The sequence below is a fragment of the Lemur catta genome, chromosome 3 (genome assembly GCF_020740605.2).
Source record: "Lemur catta isolate mLemCat1 chromosome 3, mLemCat1.pri, whole genome shotgun sequence".
Classification (NCBI taxonomy): domain Eukaryota; kingdom Metazoa; phylum Chordata; class Mammalia; order Primates; family Lemuridae; genus Lemur; species Lemur catta.
In genome coordinates this window covers 25,911,434-25,930,771 of record NC_059130.1, presented here as the reverse complement: position 1 = coordinate 25,930,771, position 19,338 = coordinate 25,911,434, and the positions used below count along the sequence as shown (strand labels likewise).

Genomic DNA, 19,338 nt, shown 5'->3' with positions numbered 1-19,338 from the left:
TTTTGGAGACACAAAGAGAAAGACTAAGAAAGAAGACTCAGAGCCAGGGGACCCAGGGAGAGTGGGTTCTTAAAAGTCGATGAAGCTACTTTCAGAAACAGGACCTCGACCATTTGCAGAGCACTTCCCATCCAAGAACCTGTTTCATCCTTACAATAACAATGCCAACAGAAGTACTCCCAAGAAATTTGGGAGGTAACCAGCTCAGGTAACCAGCAGGACCCAGTCACACTGCTAGTTAATACCAGAACTGAACCTTGAACCCAAGTTTTCTGACACCAAGGCCAAGACACTCTCCACTATCCAGCTTCCTTTTGATTAAATAAGAAAAAGTTCCTCCTACTCATTGTGATCCAGAAAGTCAGCAGGTTTCTATTACCTTTTTTGGGGTGGGGATTACATAGGTGAGAATCCTGCCTTGACACTTCTGCTCATAGAGTCCTCTGGTCCTGGATGTTCTACCTCTTCTCTTTTCCTCTATGAGGATCTAAATTCTATTCATCCTTCAAGCCCTGACTGAAGTCCCTCCATAAAGCCTCCCCTGAGGGCTCTAGTTCACTCTGACATCTCTCTTCTCTAAATTCCTAAGGCAAATAGACCTCCCCTCAATGAGTCATGCTCTTGTGTAATCCCTTCCTCTTGAGTGTGGGTGGGACCTGTGACTGGCTTCTAGGCAATAAAATATGGCAAAGGTGATGATGTGTCACTCCCATGATTATGTTGCATTATATAACACTCCTTGGTAGCAGACCAGAGCAAGAGAGTCTCCTGCTGGCCGTGAGGAAGCAAGCTGCCATGTTGTGCACTGCCTCTGGAGATGGCCGAGGGGCAGGGAACTTCAGGGCCCTCTGGGAGCTGAGGGCGGCTCCCTGCTGACTGTTAGCAAGAAAATGGGGCCCTCAGTTCTACACCCTCATGAGATTTTGCCAAAAACCACATGGGCTTGGAAAAGAATCCTGGGCTTCACAAAGAAACACAGTCCAGCCAGCACCTTGATTGCAGTCTTGTGAGACTCTGAGCAGAGGACCTAGTTAAGCTGAGCCCAGACTCCTGACATCAAAAGAAACTGTGAGATAATCAATACATGTTGTTTTAAGCTGCTAAAAGTGTGGTAATTTGTGGCTGGGTGTGGTGGCTCCCACCTGTAATCCTAGCACTCTGGGAGGCTGAGGCAGGAAGACAGCTTGAAGTCAGGAGTTCTAGACCAGCCTGAGCAAGAATAAGACCCTGTGGCTACTAAAAATAGAAACATTATACTGTGCAGTTATCAGGGGGTAAAAAAAGAAAAAAAGAGAGAAAGAAAGGAAAAAAAAAAAAAGGAAAAGAAAAAAAAAATAGAAAAGTTAGCCAGGTGTGGTTGTGCGTGCCTGTAGGGCCAGCTGCTAGGGAGGCCGAGACAGGAGGATCGCTTGAGCCCCAGAGTTTGAGGTTGTTCTGAGCTATGATGACACCATTGCAGTCTAGTGAGACTCTATCTCAAAAAAAAAAAAAGCGTGGCAATTTGTTACACAGTGATAGATAACTAACGTAACTCCTATTGCATTTATGGTTAGTGCTAGTCAGTTTAGACCATAACAATTTAATATCTAGCTTTGCCTTTCCAAACTGAACATAAGCTTCCTAAAAACAAGGAACTGTTCACACGTGACTTGTGCCGTGCCCTGACAGTGTGTGAGTGAGAAGCACAGAGAAGGAGTTCAACAATTGTTTATAGAATGTTAGTCCAGGAAAGGACCAAAAAGTGGTTAATAACACCTGCTGCATAGGGTCCTGGTGGGGGTCAAATGAATAATATGTGAAAAATGCCTAACATAATGCTTAGCACATAGCTATTATTAGTAATACTAATAAAAATCACATCTAGCCCCATTCCCTCATTTTCCTGGTAAAGAAATACCTCCCTCCAAAGAAAGAAACATACCCAGCAAGGTACAGCAACTTGTCAAAGGTCACTCGGCAGATCAGTGGCCAGAACTCAACCCAAAGAAGAAAAATTAAGTGATTTAAAAGAGGCAAGGAGGCATGCCATTACTCGTGGATTCATGGGTTGAAGAAAACAAAAAGGGGACCCTTTTTTAGGCCCTTGTCCTAATTCTCTCTTCTTTCCTATTTGCTACCTTTCTATACCTTTTCCAGGAAGACCACATGAAAAATTCCTTTTTTGGCAAATTGAGTAACTGATTCACAGAGAGAGGATAACACCTAGAGACTAGAGGGTTAATTCGTCAAGATTCTTTTAGTTGCAAGTGACAGAAAGTCAATTCAAACTAACTTAAACAAAGAAGAGTATTTATTGGTTCACATAGCTAAGGAGGATACTGGGTACTCCAGTTAACTGTAGATGCATAACAAACCACACCAAAACTTAGTGGCATAAAACCATCATTTTACTATGCTCATGGACTCTGTGGGTCAGGGATTCAGAGAGGACACAGTGGGGATAGCTTGTTCTCATCCTCGATGCTTGGGGCCTCACTTGAGAAGACTCAAAAGTCTAAGGGGTGACTCTATGGTTGGGGTTTGGTATCATCTGGAAACATCTAACGTTTGGTGGCTGAGGCTGGCTATTGGCTGAGATCTCAGCTAGGGCTGTTGGCCTGACCATCACACATGGCCTCTTCACGTGGCTACTCAGCTACTTCAAGCTATAGCTAGGTTCCAAGAGCAAATATCCCAAGAGAAGAAAGCAGTAATGCATGGCACTTTAATGACTTAACCTCAAAAGTCACATAGCATACTTCCACCATATTGTTTTGGTCCAAGTGGTGGCCCTCTGAAACATGACAGTCAGGAGAGGTGAGAGGGAGGTGCAAGAGGTGGGAGCATAGGCACCACTATTGAATGGGAAGAGTGTTGATGCTGCATTGTAATTAGAGCATGTAAATCATGGTGGTCATCTTTGGAAAATACAGTCTGCCACACTGGGATGGCTCATAGATTTAAAGCAAGCGCTGGAGGAACCAAGGTCTCAGGATCTGACACAGAGGACTCAGGGCTCCTCTGTCTTTTTCATCTGCCTCTCCTTTTTATTCATCTCTGCTTCTCTTTGTCTATCAGCAAAACACACCTTATTTTTCTTAGCATCTGCATATGGCCTCCCAGCGAAGGACTTTGATTTGTCCTTCCTTGAGTCATGTGTCCACCACCTGGACCGATTAAAGTTGTGAGAACTATGATTGTCCAAATCTGGATCACATGCCCGGGTTACATGCCTCAGAAGAAAGCTTTCAGGGTAGACTATAGAGAAAAGCTAGTACAATCACCACAGGTTTAATGTCAGTGAGCGTTTCTGTTGGCTTGGTGTGTAATTATAATTATGTTGTTCTGTAACTGCATTCTATAGGTGTGTGTTTCAAACCCCTTTACCTGTTCATCTCTCAGGCCCTTGTCTTCCACCTTGCCATACACCACCTCTCTGAGGGGGTTTCCCATTGGAGAGAAAAGTTCACTGGCTCTTACAGTCACACTGTCTGGCTTTTTTCTGTCATGCTCTCTCACCTCACCTGACTGTCATGTTTCAGAGGGGTGAACATCATTTTTCACCATCCATCCAGCTGCAACTCCCTAGGCAATTGTCACTCTATTAGCTCTTTATTCTTTCCAGACATTCCCACTTTTTTCCCCTCAAAATCAAACTAAATTTTCCAGGGATCCCTTTTCTTAGAAATTACTTCCCAGGGCCAAGTAGCAAGACTAAAGGTGGGGAGCTCCCGAGTTGGTTAATTCAGCAACTCATTCACACAAAGGATCCAGATTCCTTTGATCTCTCCCCTCTGCCATCTTCAGTGTGTCATCTGGGCCATTTGGCCACCTTCTCTCATGGCAGCAGGATGGCTCCTGAGCTCCGGGCATCACCCACAAACATGGCCACAATATTGAGAAGCAGAAAATGGGAAATTTCTTCTTGAGTCTATTTGTAGAAGCAAGAAACCATTCCCAGTAGCCTTGTATCGGCTTTCTCTCATATCTCATGGGCCAAAAGTATAATGCCTGCTAATCTGCTAAACCAACCATTGGCTAAGGACTAATCAAGACTTATTTAGGGGGCTAAGAGTAGACCTGACCCAGTGTACATATCAGAACAAAACTGGGGCTCTACAAAAACCAAAGGATGAGAGCGAGGGGGACATGGGAGGATGGACAAACAGCCAATTGTATCTGATGCAATTCTCTTCAACTTGGTCTCTCCAGCTATAAACTAGAGATGATGATACCTACCTCATCTATATGTGGAGATACTTTAAGAAATAAGATTTTGCAGGGCAGTCACCAGGGGCGGGGCGGGGAATGGGGAGTCAGTGTTTAATAGGTACAGAGTTTCAGTTGGAGAAGATGAAAAAGTCCTGGAGATGAATGTGGTAGTGGTTGCACAACAATGTGAATGTTCTTAATGCCACAGAACTGTATACTTAGAAGTGGTTACAATGGTAAATTTTATATATGTGTATTTTTACTATAATAAATTTTTAAAAATAAAACAGGCTATTTAAGATACAGAGCAAAGAATTGTGCTAAACTTGAAAAAAAAGTATAAATTCATGGTTTTCTCTAATGACCATAATGCTGAACTTTAGCCTGTTTTAATTTGTGCATGATAACCATTTCCCAGCCTCAATTATCACTTCTTTCCCAGTCATGTGCCATCCTCCTCTCTTTTCCCAGACCCTTGGTTGTTTTGACTGAAATACAAGTCAAGAAAGTCCACCCCCCAAAAAAATGTCCTGCAAGGGAGTCCCCTGCACAGAATGGAATCAACCACAACCCCCACTCACCTTTCCTCTTGGAGGTTACCTGCATCTTTCCCCCTTTGTCTTCTAGTCTTTCAATACAGCTGGCCCTCCCCAGATCCACAGCAAGAGCCTTTAGGACAAAGAGGCAGAGGGGAAGACTCGGAGCCAGAGAGAAGCATGAGCACAAAGCACCAGCAGGTGTTGGCAGCTCTTGAAAAATCTATTTACTGACAACACATATGTACTAATATTTACTGATCCCTCAGATGTTTGCAAATGAGGCAGAGCTGTGAGGAACTGTGCAGAGAGGTGACGGCTATGTGTCTAACCCTGACACCCAATCACAGAGGGCCAGGCCATTCCACCTGAAGGTACCAAAGCCCCCCACCGTGTCCAATGCCCAGAGCTGAGCAAGAGGCCTACCCACTTCCACTGCATGACCTTGAAATCAGAGGTCATCTATTTGTATTTAACCTACTCCAGATAGTCTTTTCTGAAAAATATCTATTATTAAAGACCTTCAACGTGGAACACCCACCATCCCCTTAAACTCATATCCCAGAGCTTAATCATATTGTCAGAAAGTTTCACCTTATATGTGATCTTCTGTGATTAAAATAGATTCTAAACAGCCTCCTTCAAGTTTTGAATGATGTGTACCCTCTAGTGCACAAACATTAAATGTTAGCACTCAGTTCTCTGCATTGCTCCTGATGTGAGGCAAGCGCCCCAGGGCTCCCTGCAGGAGTGATTATCTGTTGTTCAGTGATCCTGGGAAGCCACCTGGAAAAACACCCTGCTAGTTGCAGGAAAGGGAATTCACTGCCAGCATTACCTGGGCACCCACAACCTGCCAGGCACTGGGCCAGGGCTGGGGACACAGAGATAAATGATCAGCCCCTGCCTTTTAGGAATTGTCAGGTCTTAGGGGAGATGCAGACATGAAAGCAAACAAGTACTGTTCAGGGTGGTAAGTTTTGTACCAGCTGCTATGGGAGCCCTGATGAGAGATGATTAACTCTGTCTGGGGATTCTCTGGGGAGTCAGGGAAGACTTCACCAGATAGGTGTCATTTGAGTGGGGCTCTGAAGGATGACTAAAAGCTTCCCAGATAAGGCAGGGAAAAGAATTCCAGGTAGAAGGAACCACATATGCAAAGGCAGAGAGGTGAGGAAGGACATGGTGTGTCTCAGAAACAACTGGCAGGGTAGCAGAGGTCCAGAAGTGAGGCGAACAAGTAAGGCAGCTTAATCCCAACCATCATTCCTCCATGGCCCTAGGGGTGGGGGTGGGGGGACAGACTGAAGCTCTAGTTCTATTACTGTTGAGTAAACAACGTTATCTTTCTATACAAAGACTGTACCCGTAAGTCTTTGTTCTGTGGGTGTTCTAGGTCTTCTGTAAGATTATAATCTATTAATGGGAACTGTCTTCTCAAGGAATCCAGGTCTTTTATATTTGAAAAGGCCAATGAGCAGGTCATCTGGAATCTTTGGGCAGTTGTGATGATCTGAAATGTGATTATTCTAATTATTATTAGAACTCTGAAGAACCCCATATTTGTCAAAGGAGGGAACCAGGGATCAGAGAGGTGAAGAGACCACCCAACCTCATCATGGTAGGATAAGCCACGCCAGCACCCAGCCCTCCCTACCACCCTCACTGAACTTCCTCTCCTTCCTTTTATCCCCTTAAGGTGCCCAGGCCTGTGCTCTTCATTCAGTGGACACGTGGTGATTCTGGTTATTTCATCCTCTCCAGAAAAAAACAAAACCAAAAAAATTTAGTGTATGCTTTGGCTGGGCTTTCTGGAAACTTCCAGAACCGATTCTTTCCTGAGTAAGGGCTTATTAAACATGAGCAAAATGAATTTAAACTTCTCAAGGAACTCTAGAAAAAGCTGGTCTAACACACAGCCTTATGAATGTTTTAAATCACCTTTTGGTCTGCCAAAATTTTTACCAGCCTATAAAATGCTTCCAGCTCTTCTCAAAGCTCTACCTCTGATGATGTGAGCTAACAGGGATACATTTTCAATTTTTCATAAAATATTTACTTTCCTAGAATCCAATTTCCTTCCTTCCTTCCTTCCTTCCTTCCTCCCTCCCTCCCTCCCTTCCTTCCTTCCTTCCTCCCTCCCTCCCTCCCTTCCTTCCTTCCTTCCTTCCTCCCTCCCTTCCTTCCTTCCGCAGGGTCTCGCTCTGTTGCCCAGACTAGAGTGCAGTGGTGTCATCATAGCTTGCTGCAACCTCAAACTCCTGGGCTCAAGCAATCCTGGGGGTACCACCATGCCCAGCTAATTTTTCGTAGAGACAAGGTCTGGCTCTTGCTCTTGCTCAGGCTGCCAATTTGTTTTCAGGCCTGGTCCTTATCTTCCTGGTGCTAGACCTAATTTGTAAAACTGCTCCCTCATCTCACCCTAGCCCGGCTGGCTGCCCTTTGCTAAAGAAGTAAGTGCAGGATTTACAACAGGAAAACTCCAGAGACCCAGGTGAGGTCTGAGGAGACAGCCTGCTTGTCTTCCTGTGGGCCCACCATGGCCACCTGCCCAGGTCTCGAGGACCTGCTGCCCTCTGGTGGCTGAAACTTGGGGGCGCAGGAGTACCTCCACATGGCAAAAGATAAAAATCCTCATTTTCAGGTTCTCCTCTGACTAAACCTGCTCTGAAAGCATCGTCTTCCCCCCAAAGATCCATGTAATTTTAGAGCTAAAAAGGACCTTAGTCCAACCCCCACTTTTTTGTTTTATTTTGGTTTTTAAAGAAAGGGAGTCTGAAGATCAGAGAACCAGGAATGGAACCCCCGCCCTCATTAGAAGACAGGGAAGGAGAGAAAGTAGCCATTTGAAATCTAAAACAACACAAAGATGCTACAGAGTTGCAGACTCTGGTGAGCCAGGTGAGCCCAGAAGATCCCAGACGGATCCACCCATGACTCCTTCACTAACTCCCCCCACCTGCTCCTGTCACCCCTCCCATGCTCCTAACCCTCCTAACCCCCATCTTCCCAAAAAAAGCTGCTCTGTAAGTGCACACAAGCCTCAGATAGGGACCATCTCTCTGACTTTCTGAACTTTCCTTAGGCCGAGAATACAGCACTCCAGTGTAGATCTAGATTCTTCTCCAAACTTCAACTTAAAGTAATTCACTCCCTCACCACCACGTTTGGGCCTCAATTTCCTCATCTGTAAAATGAGGGAGTTGGATTGGATGCTTTCTAAGGTTTCTTTTAGCAGAGATAATTTGTGATTGTCTTTTTGTCTCTTGGCATACAAATATCTGGTAGCACTACTAGACTGGTGACAACTTGAGGGCCCAGTCTGTATTTTTTTCCTCTTCACATCCTCAAAGCCTAACCTTATGCTTTTGACATATTAAATGCTCAAAAATATTTATTAATAATAATTAACATATTCAGTGTCTGCTACGTGCCGGACATGCTACATAAAAGATCCTCACATATAGCTTTGTGATGACCATTGCTATATCTGTGAGGTTGTAAAGCACAGCATTAAGCACAAGGGCTCTGGCGTCAGATTACCTGTGACCTAGAACTGGTTCTACACTTCCCACCTGTGTGTGTTTCAATTTCCTCATCTGTAAAATGGGAATTAAATGACAGTGTCTGGTGAATTATTGAGTGGGCAAAAGGGATGTGATTTTCAGGCAACTTGTTCATGAAACCTCAGAATGATTTAACAAGGTAGGCCGGGTATAGCGGCTCACACCTGTAATCCTAGCACTCTGGGAGGCTGAGGCTAAAGGATCATTTGAGGTCAGGAGTTCGAGACCAGCCTGAGCAAGAGTGAGACCGGTTTCTACAAAAAATAGAAAAAATTGGCTGGCCATGGTGGTGCATGCCTGTAGTCCCAGCTACTTGGGAGGCTGAGGCAGGAGGATTGCTTGAGCTCTGGAGTTTGAGGTTGTAGTGAGCTATGATCCAGCCACTGCACTCAAGCCAAGGAGACAGAGCAAAACTCTGTCTCAAAAAAAAAAGTAATAATAACCCAAGGTGATGCTATTCTGTGATTGTCTTCAAGAAAGTAAACAAGAACTTTTCATAATCATTTATGATACATTGTCTTTGAGCAATTGTAATGGGTGGTTACTATATAACATTAAATGCTTATTGACATTAGATTTCATCTGTTCATGACACCTTTCTTTTTAGAAATATATCCACAGCCAAAAAAATGTTTTGAAAGCAGAAATAACAATAAAATGATAACTCACTATAAACATTAGAAACAACAGCAGACTTTCATATAGACAGGTTAGGCTCAGATTATACATAGCTGCCATATAATTGTAACTCCATATTTTTTTCCTTACTTAAGATAGTATATTAGAATGTGAGTGTAAGTGATTTTAGAGAAAACTTTGAATTAACCAATCTGTTTAAATTAATAACAAATTACTTCTGACACTTCACAACTGATTATGACCCACCATTATGTCAAGATAAGATGAAAACTTCTTTTGGGATCTGGTGCAGGACTATTGTGATGGCATTTTTGGTTTTCTATTAATAATTAAGAATGAGTTAAAATTAATAATAAAGTCTTTAGAAGCAGGTACGGTGACTCATGCCTGTAATCCTAACACTCTGGGAGGCCAAGGTGGGAAGATTGCTTGAGGTCAGGAGTTTGAGACCAGCCTGAGCAAGAGTTAAACCCTGTCTCTACTAAAAATTAAAAAAAAAATTAGCCGGGTATGGTGGCACGCACCTGTAGTCTCAGCTACTCAGGAGGCTGAGGCAAGAGGATCACTTGAGCCCAGGAGTTTGAGGTTGCAGTGAGCTATGATGATGCCACTGCACTCTAGCCAGAGGGACAGAGTCCGACTCTGTCTCAAAAAAAAAAAGTCTTTAGAGAAAAAATGACAGTGTCTGGCATATTGTAAGCACTTGGTAAATGTTCTTATACGGTAGATATTATTATCTTGGCTTTACAGATGAGGAAATTAAAGCTTAGTGAGTTTAAATAACTTTTCTAAACAGGCATGGCCAGTAATTAACAGATTTAGATTATAAGCAAGATCCTGAAGCCCATGCTAACTCTGTAAACTCTATGCTATACTATTCCTCTATTGTTGAATGACCAAATATAAGAGAAAGTGAATGAATGAATGAGATTCTTTATTGCAGGTGGCAATGCTAATAGTTGACATTTGACTTCTGTGAGGAGGATATTGGTACCTTCTTCCTCATTCCCTGGGACCAACCAAGAGAGAAGATAAAAACAATACAAAAAAGAAGGAAGTGCGTGCTCTCTTCATTATCGAGGAGAATACAGGTTTCTATTAAATCACTGCATGCTTTCTGACCATTTATTAATACGTCGTGGCAGGACCAGATATCCATGACATTTAAAAACTTGCAATATTTTTTGGAAAACAAACATACTCAAAGTCTGAATTATAATGCAAAACAGAACATTATTACATCCTACAACAGAGAAGTACAGATTATTTGTGCCAGTTGAGTTCAGAAAGGGAACACAGCGCAGGCTTGAGAATTCTTTTTTTTTTTTTTTTTTGAGACAGAGTCTCACTTTGTTGCCCGGGCTAGAGTGAGTGCCGTGGCATCAGCCTAGCTCACAGCAACCTCAAACTCCTGGGCTTAAGCGATCCTCCTGCCTCAGCCTCCCGAGTAGCTGGGACTACAGGCATGCGCCACCATGCCTGGCTAATTTTTTCTATATATATTTTTAGCTGTCCAGATAATTTATTTCTATTTTTAGTAGAGACAGGGTCTCGCTCAGGCTGGTCTCGAACTCCTGACCTCGAGCGATCCACCCGCCTCGGCCTCCCAGAGGGCTAGGATTACAGGCATGAGCCACTGCGCCCGGCCCCAGGCTTGAGAATTCTGGGAAGAATTCATGGAAGAAAATTCAGGCTAAGTTATGAAGAATAACTTTCTTTGATGTTATCTCTGATTCTTTTCTCTCCTTCATCTCCTACATCCAGTCAATCAGTCACCAAGGCTAATCCATTCTTCCCCGATGCCTCTCACACCTGTCCCCTACAGTCCAGTGGCCGTTATCCCAGTTCAGTCCCTCATTACCTCATGCCTGGAGGTGCTCTAACATCTACTCCTTGATGACGGCCTTGACCTTTCAATCCATACCAATTGCCTCTTTGGGATTAGCCTTCTTATTTTGCATGTCACTCCTGTTATCCATTCATTCCAACTTCCCTTCCACTAATCTTTACTGAGTGTCTACTGCGTGCCAGGCATCACTCTTCTAGGTACCAGGGATTCCGTGTTGATTGAGCAAGACAGTCAAGGAAGACCCCTGTCACCCTAGAATTATATACTAGTAAAACCAAACAAACAAAAACTCCAATGGAGACCTGTTGCTCTAAAGATTGGGGGTGGGGAGAGGCCCACTCAATTGTCTCTCCTTCCCCCTCCTCTCCCACCACTTTCCCAAAGGACTCTTCAGCTGGGCTCATCATCCCCCACACATGCCTCATTCATTTCCAACTCAAGCTTTCTTCCTGCCCTTCTGGGATCTCAGGGCCTAGTTCTAGCTCCACATTCTCCCCATTCTTCTCTCACATTAGGATTTCATATGTTCCATGACTATTCACCTATTCCACATGTTGTTTTTACCCCCACTCACCTGACAAGATTGTAAACTTCTGAAGGGCCGCAAACCTGTTCTGTATTTTCCATCCTGACCTCCCCTACTGTACCTGGCTCAATATTGTGCAAATAATAGGTTCTTTTTCTTCCTCCTCCTTTATTCCCCCTCCTAAGAATAACAATTAACACCTGTAATGCAATTTACATATGTTTTCATATACATTATCTTCCATAAGCTACATAATACCCTTGTATCCATTATCAAAAAATATTTAATGGATTAATAGGTCAAAAGAGGAAGGCATTACAGGTAAAAGAAATAACAATAGCAAATGTACAAAGGTAGGAAAGATCCCAGCATATGCAGTAGGCAGTGAGAATACAGCCTAGCTGGACAGAGAGTGAATACTCGAAAATTTGAAAGATGAAGAATAAAGGTAACAAAAAACAAACAAGGGCAAAACCCATCCCACTAACATGGTTAGCATTTAGATGTATTTATTTCTAGCCTTTTCAGAAACATTTTTTTCTTTTGCACAGCTGAAATAAGTGTCCATAAAATTTTGTGTCCTACTTTTTTCACTTAACATTCTAAGCACTGTTCCCTGATGCGACAGTCTTCATAACGGCTATTTGTAGTGAATGCATAATATCCCAGAGTGGCTGCATCCTAATTTATTACCCATTTCTCTATTGTTGGACACATGTTGTTCCTCATTTTACACTATTATAATAAGCACTGCAACAAACCTCTTGTGCAGAGAGAAGAAATGAAAAGAAACTGGGTCTTTGGTGAGACCTCCCTTGTTTAACAGAGGTAAAGGTCTGAAAAGGGGCAAAATGTTTTATGATTTGTCTCTTTAAAACCCTCATCCTTTTTGGGAATAAAAACCTGCATTCCTGCCCACGCCAGTAATCAAAGGGGCAGGAAAATGTTCTTTGCTGTTTGTTTTCTAGCATCTTAAACCACAGGAGCTGGCTCAACAGAATTGTCTGGACAAAGGTCATGACCTGAGATCGTCCTCACCAGAGATAAGGTCAACATAAACCACCAACTATAGTTGAATAATAGCCCGAAGCCATGACATGTGACACTGGTCACATGAGCCCGAAAACCCCTTTTGAAAAGCCCTGTATTTCTGCTTAAAGGAAGGATGAGGGTCTTTTGAGATGCTAATCTGCTGCCCTCATTTGCCGGCAAATTAATAAACTTCTCTTTCCCTTTCCTCAAACCACTTGTCCTCATTCTTCATTCTCACTGATTTGGCCTTGAGGACAATTACTAAACTTTTGGTAACACCATAAGGCTCACCTGAGCCTAAAGTGTCTCTGGACTTTTCTATTACCTGAACCAGTAAGACTGATCCTTTATTACTTAAATCAATTGCAGTCACATTTTCTGCCTTGCAGCCCATGTTATTCTACCTAACAGACAATCACTGAGGACAGGACCATTCTTGTCTTGCTCACTGCTTTAGCCCTACCTGAATCCCTGGTCCAAGACCTGGTAACCTGCAGAGAGTAGGAGCTTAATAACTACGTGTAGAAAAAGAATATGAACCTTTTATGAACTATCCATTCTGGTCCTGGCCATTGATCTAGTGGAATCTTAGTACCTGTGTCAATGTGCTTGAGCCTATAATAAAAATATTGCCTATTCATTTACATTTATCACTAATAATTCCTCATTCTTTTGGCCTTCTTTAGTTCTCTAATTCAGAAATTTTATATTTTTATGAACTAAGATACTTTTCTTCATGACCTTTAATATCAAAACTCTAAGTGTATCTCTCCTTTCAGATTTGATAGTCAATTCTATTTTCTTCTAGTTTTTCCATAGTTAATTTGTAATATTTAATTAATTTATCTAGAATTTATTTAGGTATACTGTTTAAGGTTAGAGTCCTTTTCTTTCTCTCAATTTTTTTTTTTTTTTTTTTGAGACAGAGTCTCACTCTGTTCCCCGGGCTAGAGTGCCGTGGCGTCAGCATAGCTCACAGCATCCTCAAACTCCTGGGCTCAAGCGATCCTCCTGCCTCAGCCTCCCGAGTAGCTGGGACTACAGGCATGCACCACCATGCCTGGCTAATTTTTCTATATATATATTTTAGCTGTCCATATAATTTCTTTCTATTTTTAGTAGAGACAGGGTCTTGCTCTTGCTCAGGCTGGTCTCGAACTCCTGAGCTCAAACGATCCACCCACCTCAGCCTCCCAGAGTGCTAGGATTACAGGCGTTGAGTCTTTCCCTCAATTTTTAACCAACTGTTCAAATGTCTTTTTCCCCACTAAGTTGCAATGCTTATTTTATCCTTAAATGCTTATACTGTATAATTGGGTCCACTTCTGTCTAACTAGTCTGTTAAATTGATGTATAAGCTATATAATGTTTTGCTATTTGCCCAGGCTAATAATCCTCCCAATTAAGCTCTGCCCTCAAAATTTTCTTTGCCATTTTCCCATATATTCTTCCAGATGAATTTTTAAATAATGATATCCAGTTCTAAAAAGACTCTACTGAATTACAGTGTAATTCACTGTAATCACACAAAACCAAAAAATAAATTAAGGAAGAATTGATATATTTACAATTTTAATTTTCCTATCCAGAAAAAAATTTTCTTCATTAAGTTTCCCCATACTTATCAACAACTATGGGAAACTTCTTCATATATCTGGTCATTTTCTTCACATAGATCATTGACATTTCAAATAAAGCTTATTCCTAGGTACTTTCTATTTGTCATTATTTTATGTTGTTTTGTAATTGGGATATTGCTGGTGTATGTAAGGAAACTCACTGCTTGACAAGACAGTCTACCCCACTCTAATTGTCAATGCATCCTTCTGTTTCTTAGCTGTCTCCCTGTAACCACCACCCACAGATCCAGATTCTATCGTCTGGAGCTAGATGGAGCAAAACTGCTGCTACTTCTCCCAAGGGACGGACTTTTATCTTTTCGGAGATTGCTATCATGTTTCCCATCAACATTCTTTTGTCCTGGCTAAAGAGCCCAAATGATAAAGTGAAAATAGCATTTGGGGAAAATTCAAATGGCAGTGGTGGGGGGGGTGGATTTGGGGCAGGTAAGAGACTGGTGAGGGGGGAGGGATCAGCAAGGACTGCCTCAGTGGTAACCCAGATTCAAGAGATGGGTTTAGTTGAGGCTGTGAACATGGGAAGCGGCATGTCTGAAAGATATATCAAAGGAGGAAACATTAGGACATGGTGACAAACTGGATGTAAGGGATAAAGGAACAGAAAGAGGAGGCACAGATGATTTGAAAATGTCTAGCCTGAATCACTGAAGGGTTGGTTATGCTTCCACTAAGACAAAGTGTAAGAGGTTAAAAAGGAGACAAGTTTGAAAGGAAGTCAATTTTGGACCTCCTGACCCTGAAATTACAATACAGCCAAGGAAAGGGGTCTGTCTTATAGACCAGTGTTCTTCACATGTTTTCCCACAGTAAGAAATATGTTTTACATAGCAGGCCAGTTTGAACACAAGCACAGACAGATAGATATAAAACAGACATAAAAGGGTCACAAAACTCCCGCAGACATATGCAAGTTTGGGCCTGGAATCCTAGTGGGAGGGAGGAAAGGGCTGGGTGTGTGATCAGCACTGAATTGATAGATTAAGTCATGAGGACTAATGACTTCCCTTCCCTGAGCCCTCTGAAGTCCTGTGGTCTAAGACTTGGCGATCAACACCTTGTCAGGAAATTAATTATCCTGCCACCATCTACCTTCAATCCCCTGTCCCAGAGGGCTCCAGGGGAAGAGAGATTCCAGCAGAAAGGCCACACACATTTTAGAGTTCAAAGTAGGTCTCACTGCCAACCCACAGAGCACGCTGTGCTAGAAAGTACTGGCTTTTAAAAAACATCTCCTTTATCCTCAGCCTGGATAAGATTTTTCTTTGGAGAAAGAGGGACTAGACAGAATATTTAGGTCTCCAAACTTTCAAGTTTCAAGGCCATGGCAGTTAGTATTGGGACAGGGAAGACAGGAAATAATTTCTCCTTGTAAAGCTAGAGTCCTAAATCGATGCGTGGAAAAGAGGCCAAGGGCCCTAGGCTAACATCTGCTGTTGGGTCAGAGCCTGAGCTCTGCAAGGCCTGGCTCTGAGGAACGAGGGAGCCCGGGGGGTTATTAGAGGCCCCGCAGAAAACAGCATCACATACTGAAGAGCTGGTTAAAGAGGGAACGCTGCTTTTTCAACCCAAAGGACATTACCCTCCTCGGTCAAATTAAGTTGCTTTAACCTGTGTCATGTCAGAGCATCTTTTCAATGTGGAACATTCCATAGCAAAAGGTACTTTTAAATAGAGATGAAAACAAGCCAACCAATGTTTGGCCTCAGAAACTTAGTTTTATAAAAGTTCCAAAGCACCATTTGGTTGAAATATCATGTTACTGCCAGGCTTTTTTTCTGTTCGGGGGAAGGAACAAACGAAAAGGGAGAAGACAGGGCAGTGGTTTGGGAGGCGAGGTGTGCTCCGGCAGCTTCTTTTCCCACGTCGGGGCTGACGCTCCTGGTTTACAGGAGGCAGCTGATGACGGGCTGCATGTCTGGGCAGCTCGTAGCCCAGCTCAAAGAAACAAGCCTGCGTGGCAAAGGTCCCAGGGAGTTAGACTCCATCCTCTCTCCACAAAATATTAAAGCAGCACGGAGGAGGTGGCTTAAAAATGACAAAACACAGGCAATAAACAGGCCATTGAAGCCAGGAGCAGCTTACGCACCACACCCTTTCTCGGGCCCTGAGCTCTACCTCCTTCTCCTGGGGTCCCCCGTTCCCCGTCTCTAATTGACACTATCTTTCCCTGACTACTTTCCCTCCCACAGAGCCTCCTTATCCCCTGCGATGGCCCTGCTCCGGTTGGCAGTGGTATAACTCAACTCCAGGAAATGCACACCAGAGGCACTTTCCTGTCCATGGAATCTCTTTGAGCTCTAGTTCTAGTCTCAGGAAGGCCTCCAGGCCACATTATCTCCAACCCAAATCTGTGCTCCTCCCACGAAGTGCAGGAGGTCCAGCTGGAAAGCCTCCCTTTCCTGTATGGCAGCACACTCACTCCTGTATTCCTCCAGCCTTGCAAGTCTTCTTGGCACCTTAGTCAACTCCACCCTGCTTCCAGCCTGTTAATATTCTGAGAACAAGCACAGTCTGGATATACCCATGCCAAGCAAGACTGTCAGAGAAAGAAGAGAACCACGGGTATCAGAAGACAAATCCAGGTCTAGAATGCAAGGAAGTTTCCAGTGCCTTTTGAAGCCTGTAGTGTGAATTTGGTTGAGAAGCAGAAGGGAGAAGAAAAGTGGTAAGAAAAAAATTTACTCTTTCAACTGAAGGAGAGTTAAGGGGAGCTAGAAAGGAAACAAGGCCAGAGATGAGGGAGGGCTGCGTTTCTAGTTTCTTTGGCCCAGAGATTCGTGTGAATTCAGCTATGTCCCCATTTGGCTCTGTAGTCAACTGCCTCTTGGCAGAAAGAAAAAAAAATCATGGGACTAATTAAATGATGCCCAGAGATAACCAGAAACTAAACCCTTAACCGGCTGCAGTCAGCATTTCCAGAACGCTTTCCATTTCTGCAAAGGACATGGGGCTATTTACCTACCTCCAGTGCTGACTGGCGTATCTCTGCGTAATCCCAGGACCTCTGAGCAGCTCTTTTCCAAATGAGGAGGACACAAAGTGGCCCAGCTTTGAGATTCCCACAAGGCCACCCCCAGAGAGAGTCAAAGGTAACGTTAGGAAATTAGGGGCTACTCCCTACAATCAGAACTCAGACTATGGAGCTGAGCTGCTTCTAATGCCTCTAAATGCCACCAAGCCCTCATATCACAGTGTTTGGCACGTTTGGACCATACCTCCCAGATGTGGACAACAGCATGTCCATTCAAGAGGCACTAATATTACGTTCTTTCATCTTACCCCCAAAGTGAAAGGAAACCAGGCCAGGAGGTCAAAGAGACACAGTAACATAATTTATTAAATTCACCATACAAAGAATATGCCACAGAAAAAAATGTCAGAACTGGAAAGGACATGGAGTCTGACCCCCTCATTTTACAAATGAGGGAGCTGCCTCAAGTCCCAGAACACCATAGGACAAGCCGGAATGTGAGCCTGGCCCTGTTACACAGAAACACACAGACTTAAGGCTTCTGGTTCTGAGCCAAGTAGAGCCTAAAGACTTAATCTATATTTAGTTTTAATTTTTCTATTTCCTCTAGCACCACACTATGATGCTTATCTACTTCTTGAGGCTGTAGGAAGAGCACTAAAGAAAAAGACAAGCTGCAGGTCATTCAGAGCCAGGATAAAAGACCTATTATGGAGCAGAGGGGTTTAGAAGGATCAGGGGAAGAACAGCTCCTCACCCTAGAAGAGTCCTGATTACCCCTTGCCCCCAAACAACACACTCTCAGACCCCAACGCCTCAGGGAAAGTATACTTGCATTCCTGAGGTGCAGATCAAGTTTGGAGGAGGAAGGGGAAAAAAAAACAGAGGAAAGGGAAAGATTTATAACAATTTCATTCTGGGACAGGTGTGGTGGCTCACACCTGTAATCTAGCACTTTAGGAGGCCAAGGCAGGAGGATTGCTTGAGTCCAGGAATTTGAGACCATCCTGGGCAAAATAGTGAGACCTCATCCCTACAAAAAAAAATTTTTTTTTAATTAGCCAGGTGCAGTAGCAGAAGGATCACTTGAACCCAAGAGTCTGAAGTTGCAGTGAGCTATGATGACACCACTGCACTCTAGCCTAAGCAACAGAGCAAGACACTGTCTCAAAAAAAAAAAAGAAAAAGAAAAAGAAAGAAAAGGAAAAGGAAGGAAGAGAGGGAGGGAGGGAGGAAGGGAAGGAGGGAGGGAAAAACAGCAACATCATTCAGAGATCAACAAGTCCAATGGGAACAGTTTTCCCAGTTTCAAGCAAATCCAAACACTGCAAGACAAGGCCATAGAACTTTGCTATTAAATCAATTATGAGATGTAAGCAAAAACACCAATAACTTAGTAAAATAAATACAATGAGGACTTTGCTGGGACTGATGTAACCCAGTAAAAACAGTTTTTAGGCTCTGGGTCAAGAAGACTGAGGTGTGCCTTGTGGTACACCTTAGGGGAAAACCCTAAGAGACTCTGGGAGTTTTCACAGCAGAGAGAATCACACATAACTGTCTGTGGCCCTAGAGAATCTTTCCGCAAAAAACTATGCCCTGAATGTACATTCAAAACCTTTTCCCCAGAAAGACAAGGCCATCCAGTCAAAGTTTAGGTTCACTGACTCTGACCGGGCCTCCCCAGTGAGCTCCGCAGACAGACTGCAGGAGGCCCAGGTCAGCACGGGCTGAGGGTGGGGCAAGTAGAAAAACAGTTTGTTGCTAAGAACTGAGCTGTGTTTACAGAAGAACTTCATTCCTCCAGGACATTCTCCAATCACTCTGGACATCTATGCCTCTATCCTTGAGGGCTGAGGCAAAGCTCGTCACCTCTCCTGACCAGATGAAGGCCTGGCTTCTAGGGCAGTTGGACTTCAGTCTACAACAGAAGGGAGACTCTCTACAGAGAAAAATAGTAACTACAGGAATAAGGATACTGCCCTGGCTCCTGCCGGCAGGATAACGGCTTCCAAAGGGCTGCAGTGTCCAGAGGAGGCGCTCGCTTATGCTCTGACTGCCCAGCATACAGAGCAGAGGAGCTTGGGAATGGTGGGACACGGGAGCCCAAGCCCTAGGTGCAGCCAGGGAACAGTCAGGAAGTCAAAGTCAGTGCTAACAGCCAACAGGGGTGGTGGGCTTCTCCGCAGGCAGGAGGCAGCAGCAACAGCAGCATCTGTCTCCTGGCAGCTCATGTTTCCACCACTCGGATGAGAGGCATGGGTTTCGGGCTGGGAGGCTTGGATATCCTAACACTGAAAAGAAAGTTGGAAACACTGAGTTGTGTTGGAAGCAGCTGTGTTGCTGCCCACCCTCCACACGTGCCTCTGGAATCTCACACTTCAGTGC

The 19,338-nt window shown here is 43.7% G+C and overlaps 1 protein-coding gene across 9 annotated transcripts in view; it reads right to left on the bottom strand.

Annotated features, from left to right (window-relative positions):
• Positions 1–18,130: 18,130 nt before the first annotated feature.
• TUFT1 (tuftelin 1) overlaps positions 18,131–19,338 on the bottom strand; it is a 40,836-nt gene continuing 39,628 nt past the window's right edge. For all 9 annotated transcript variants that reach the window (XM_045545086.1, XM_045545088.1, XM_045545087.1 and 6 more), the window contains one exon: positions 18,131–19,244. In XM_045545086.1, the coding sequence (XP_045401042.1) occupies positions 19,181–19,244 (64 nt within the window). In that variant the 3' untranslated portion in view covers positions 18,131–19,180. The remainder of the gene's footprint in view (positions 19,245–19,338) is intronic.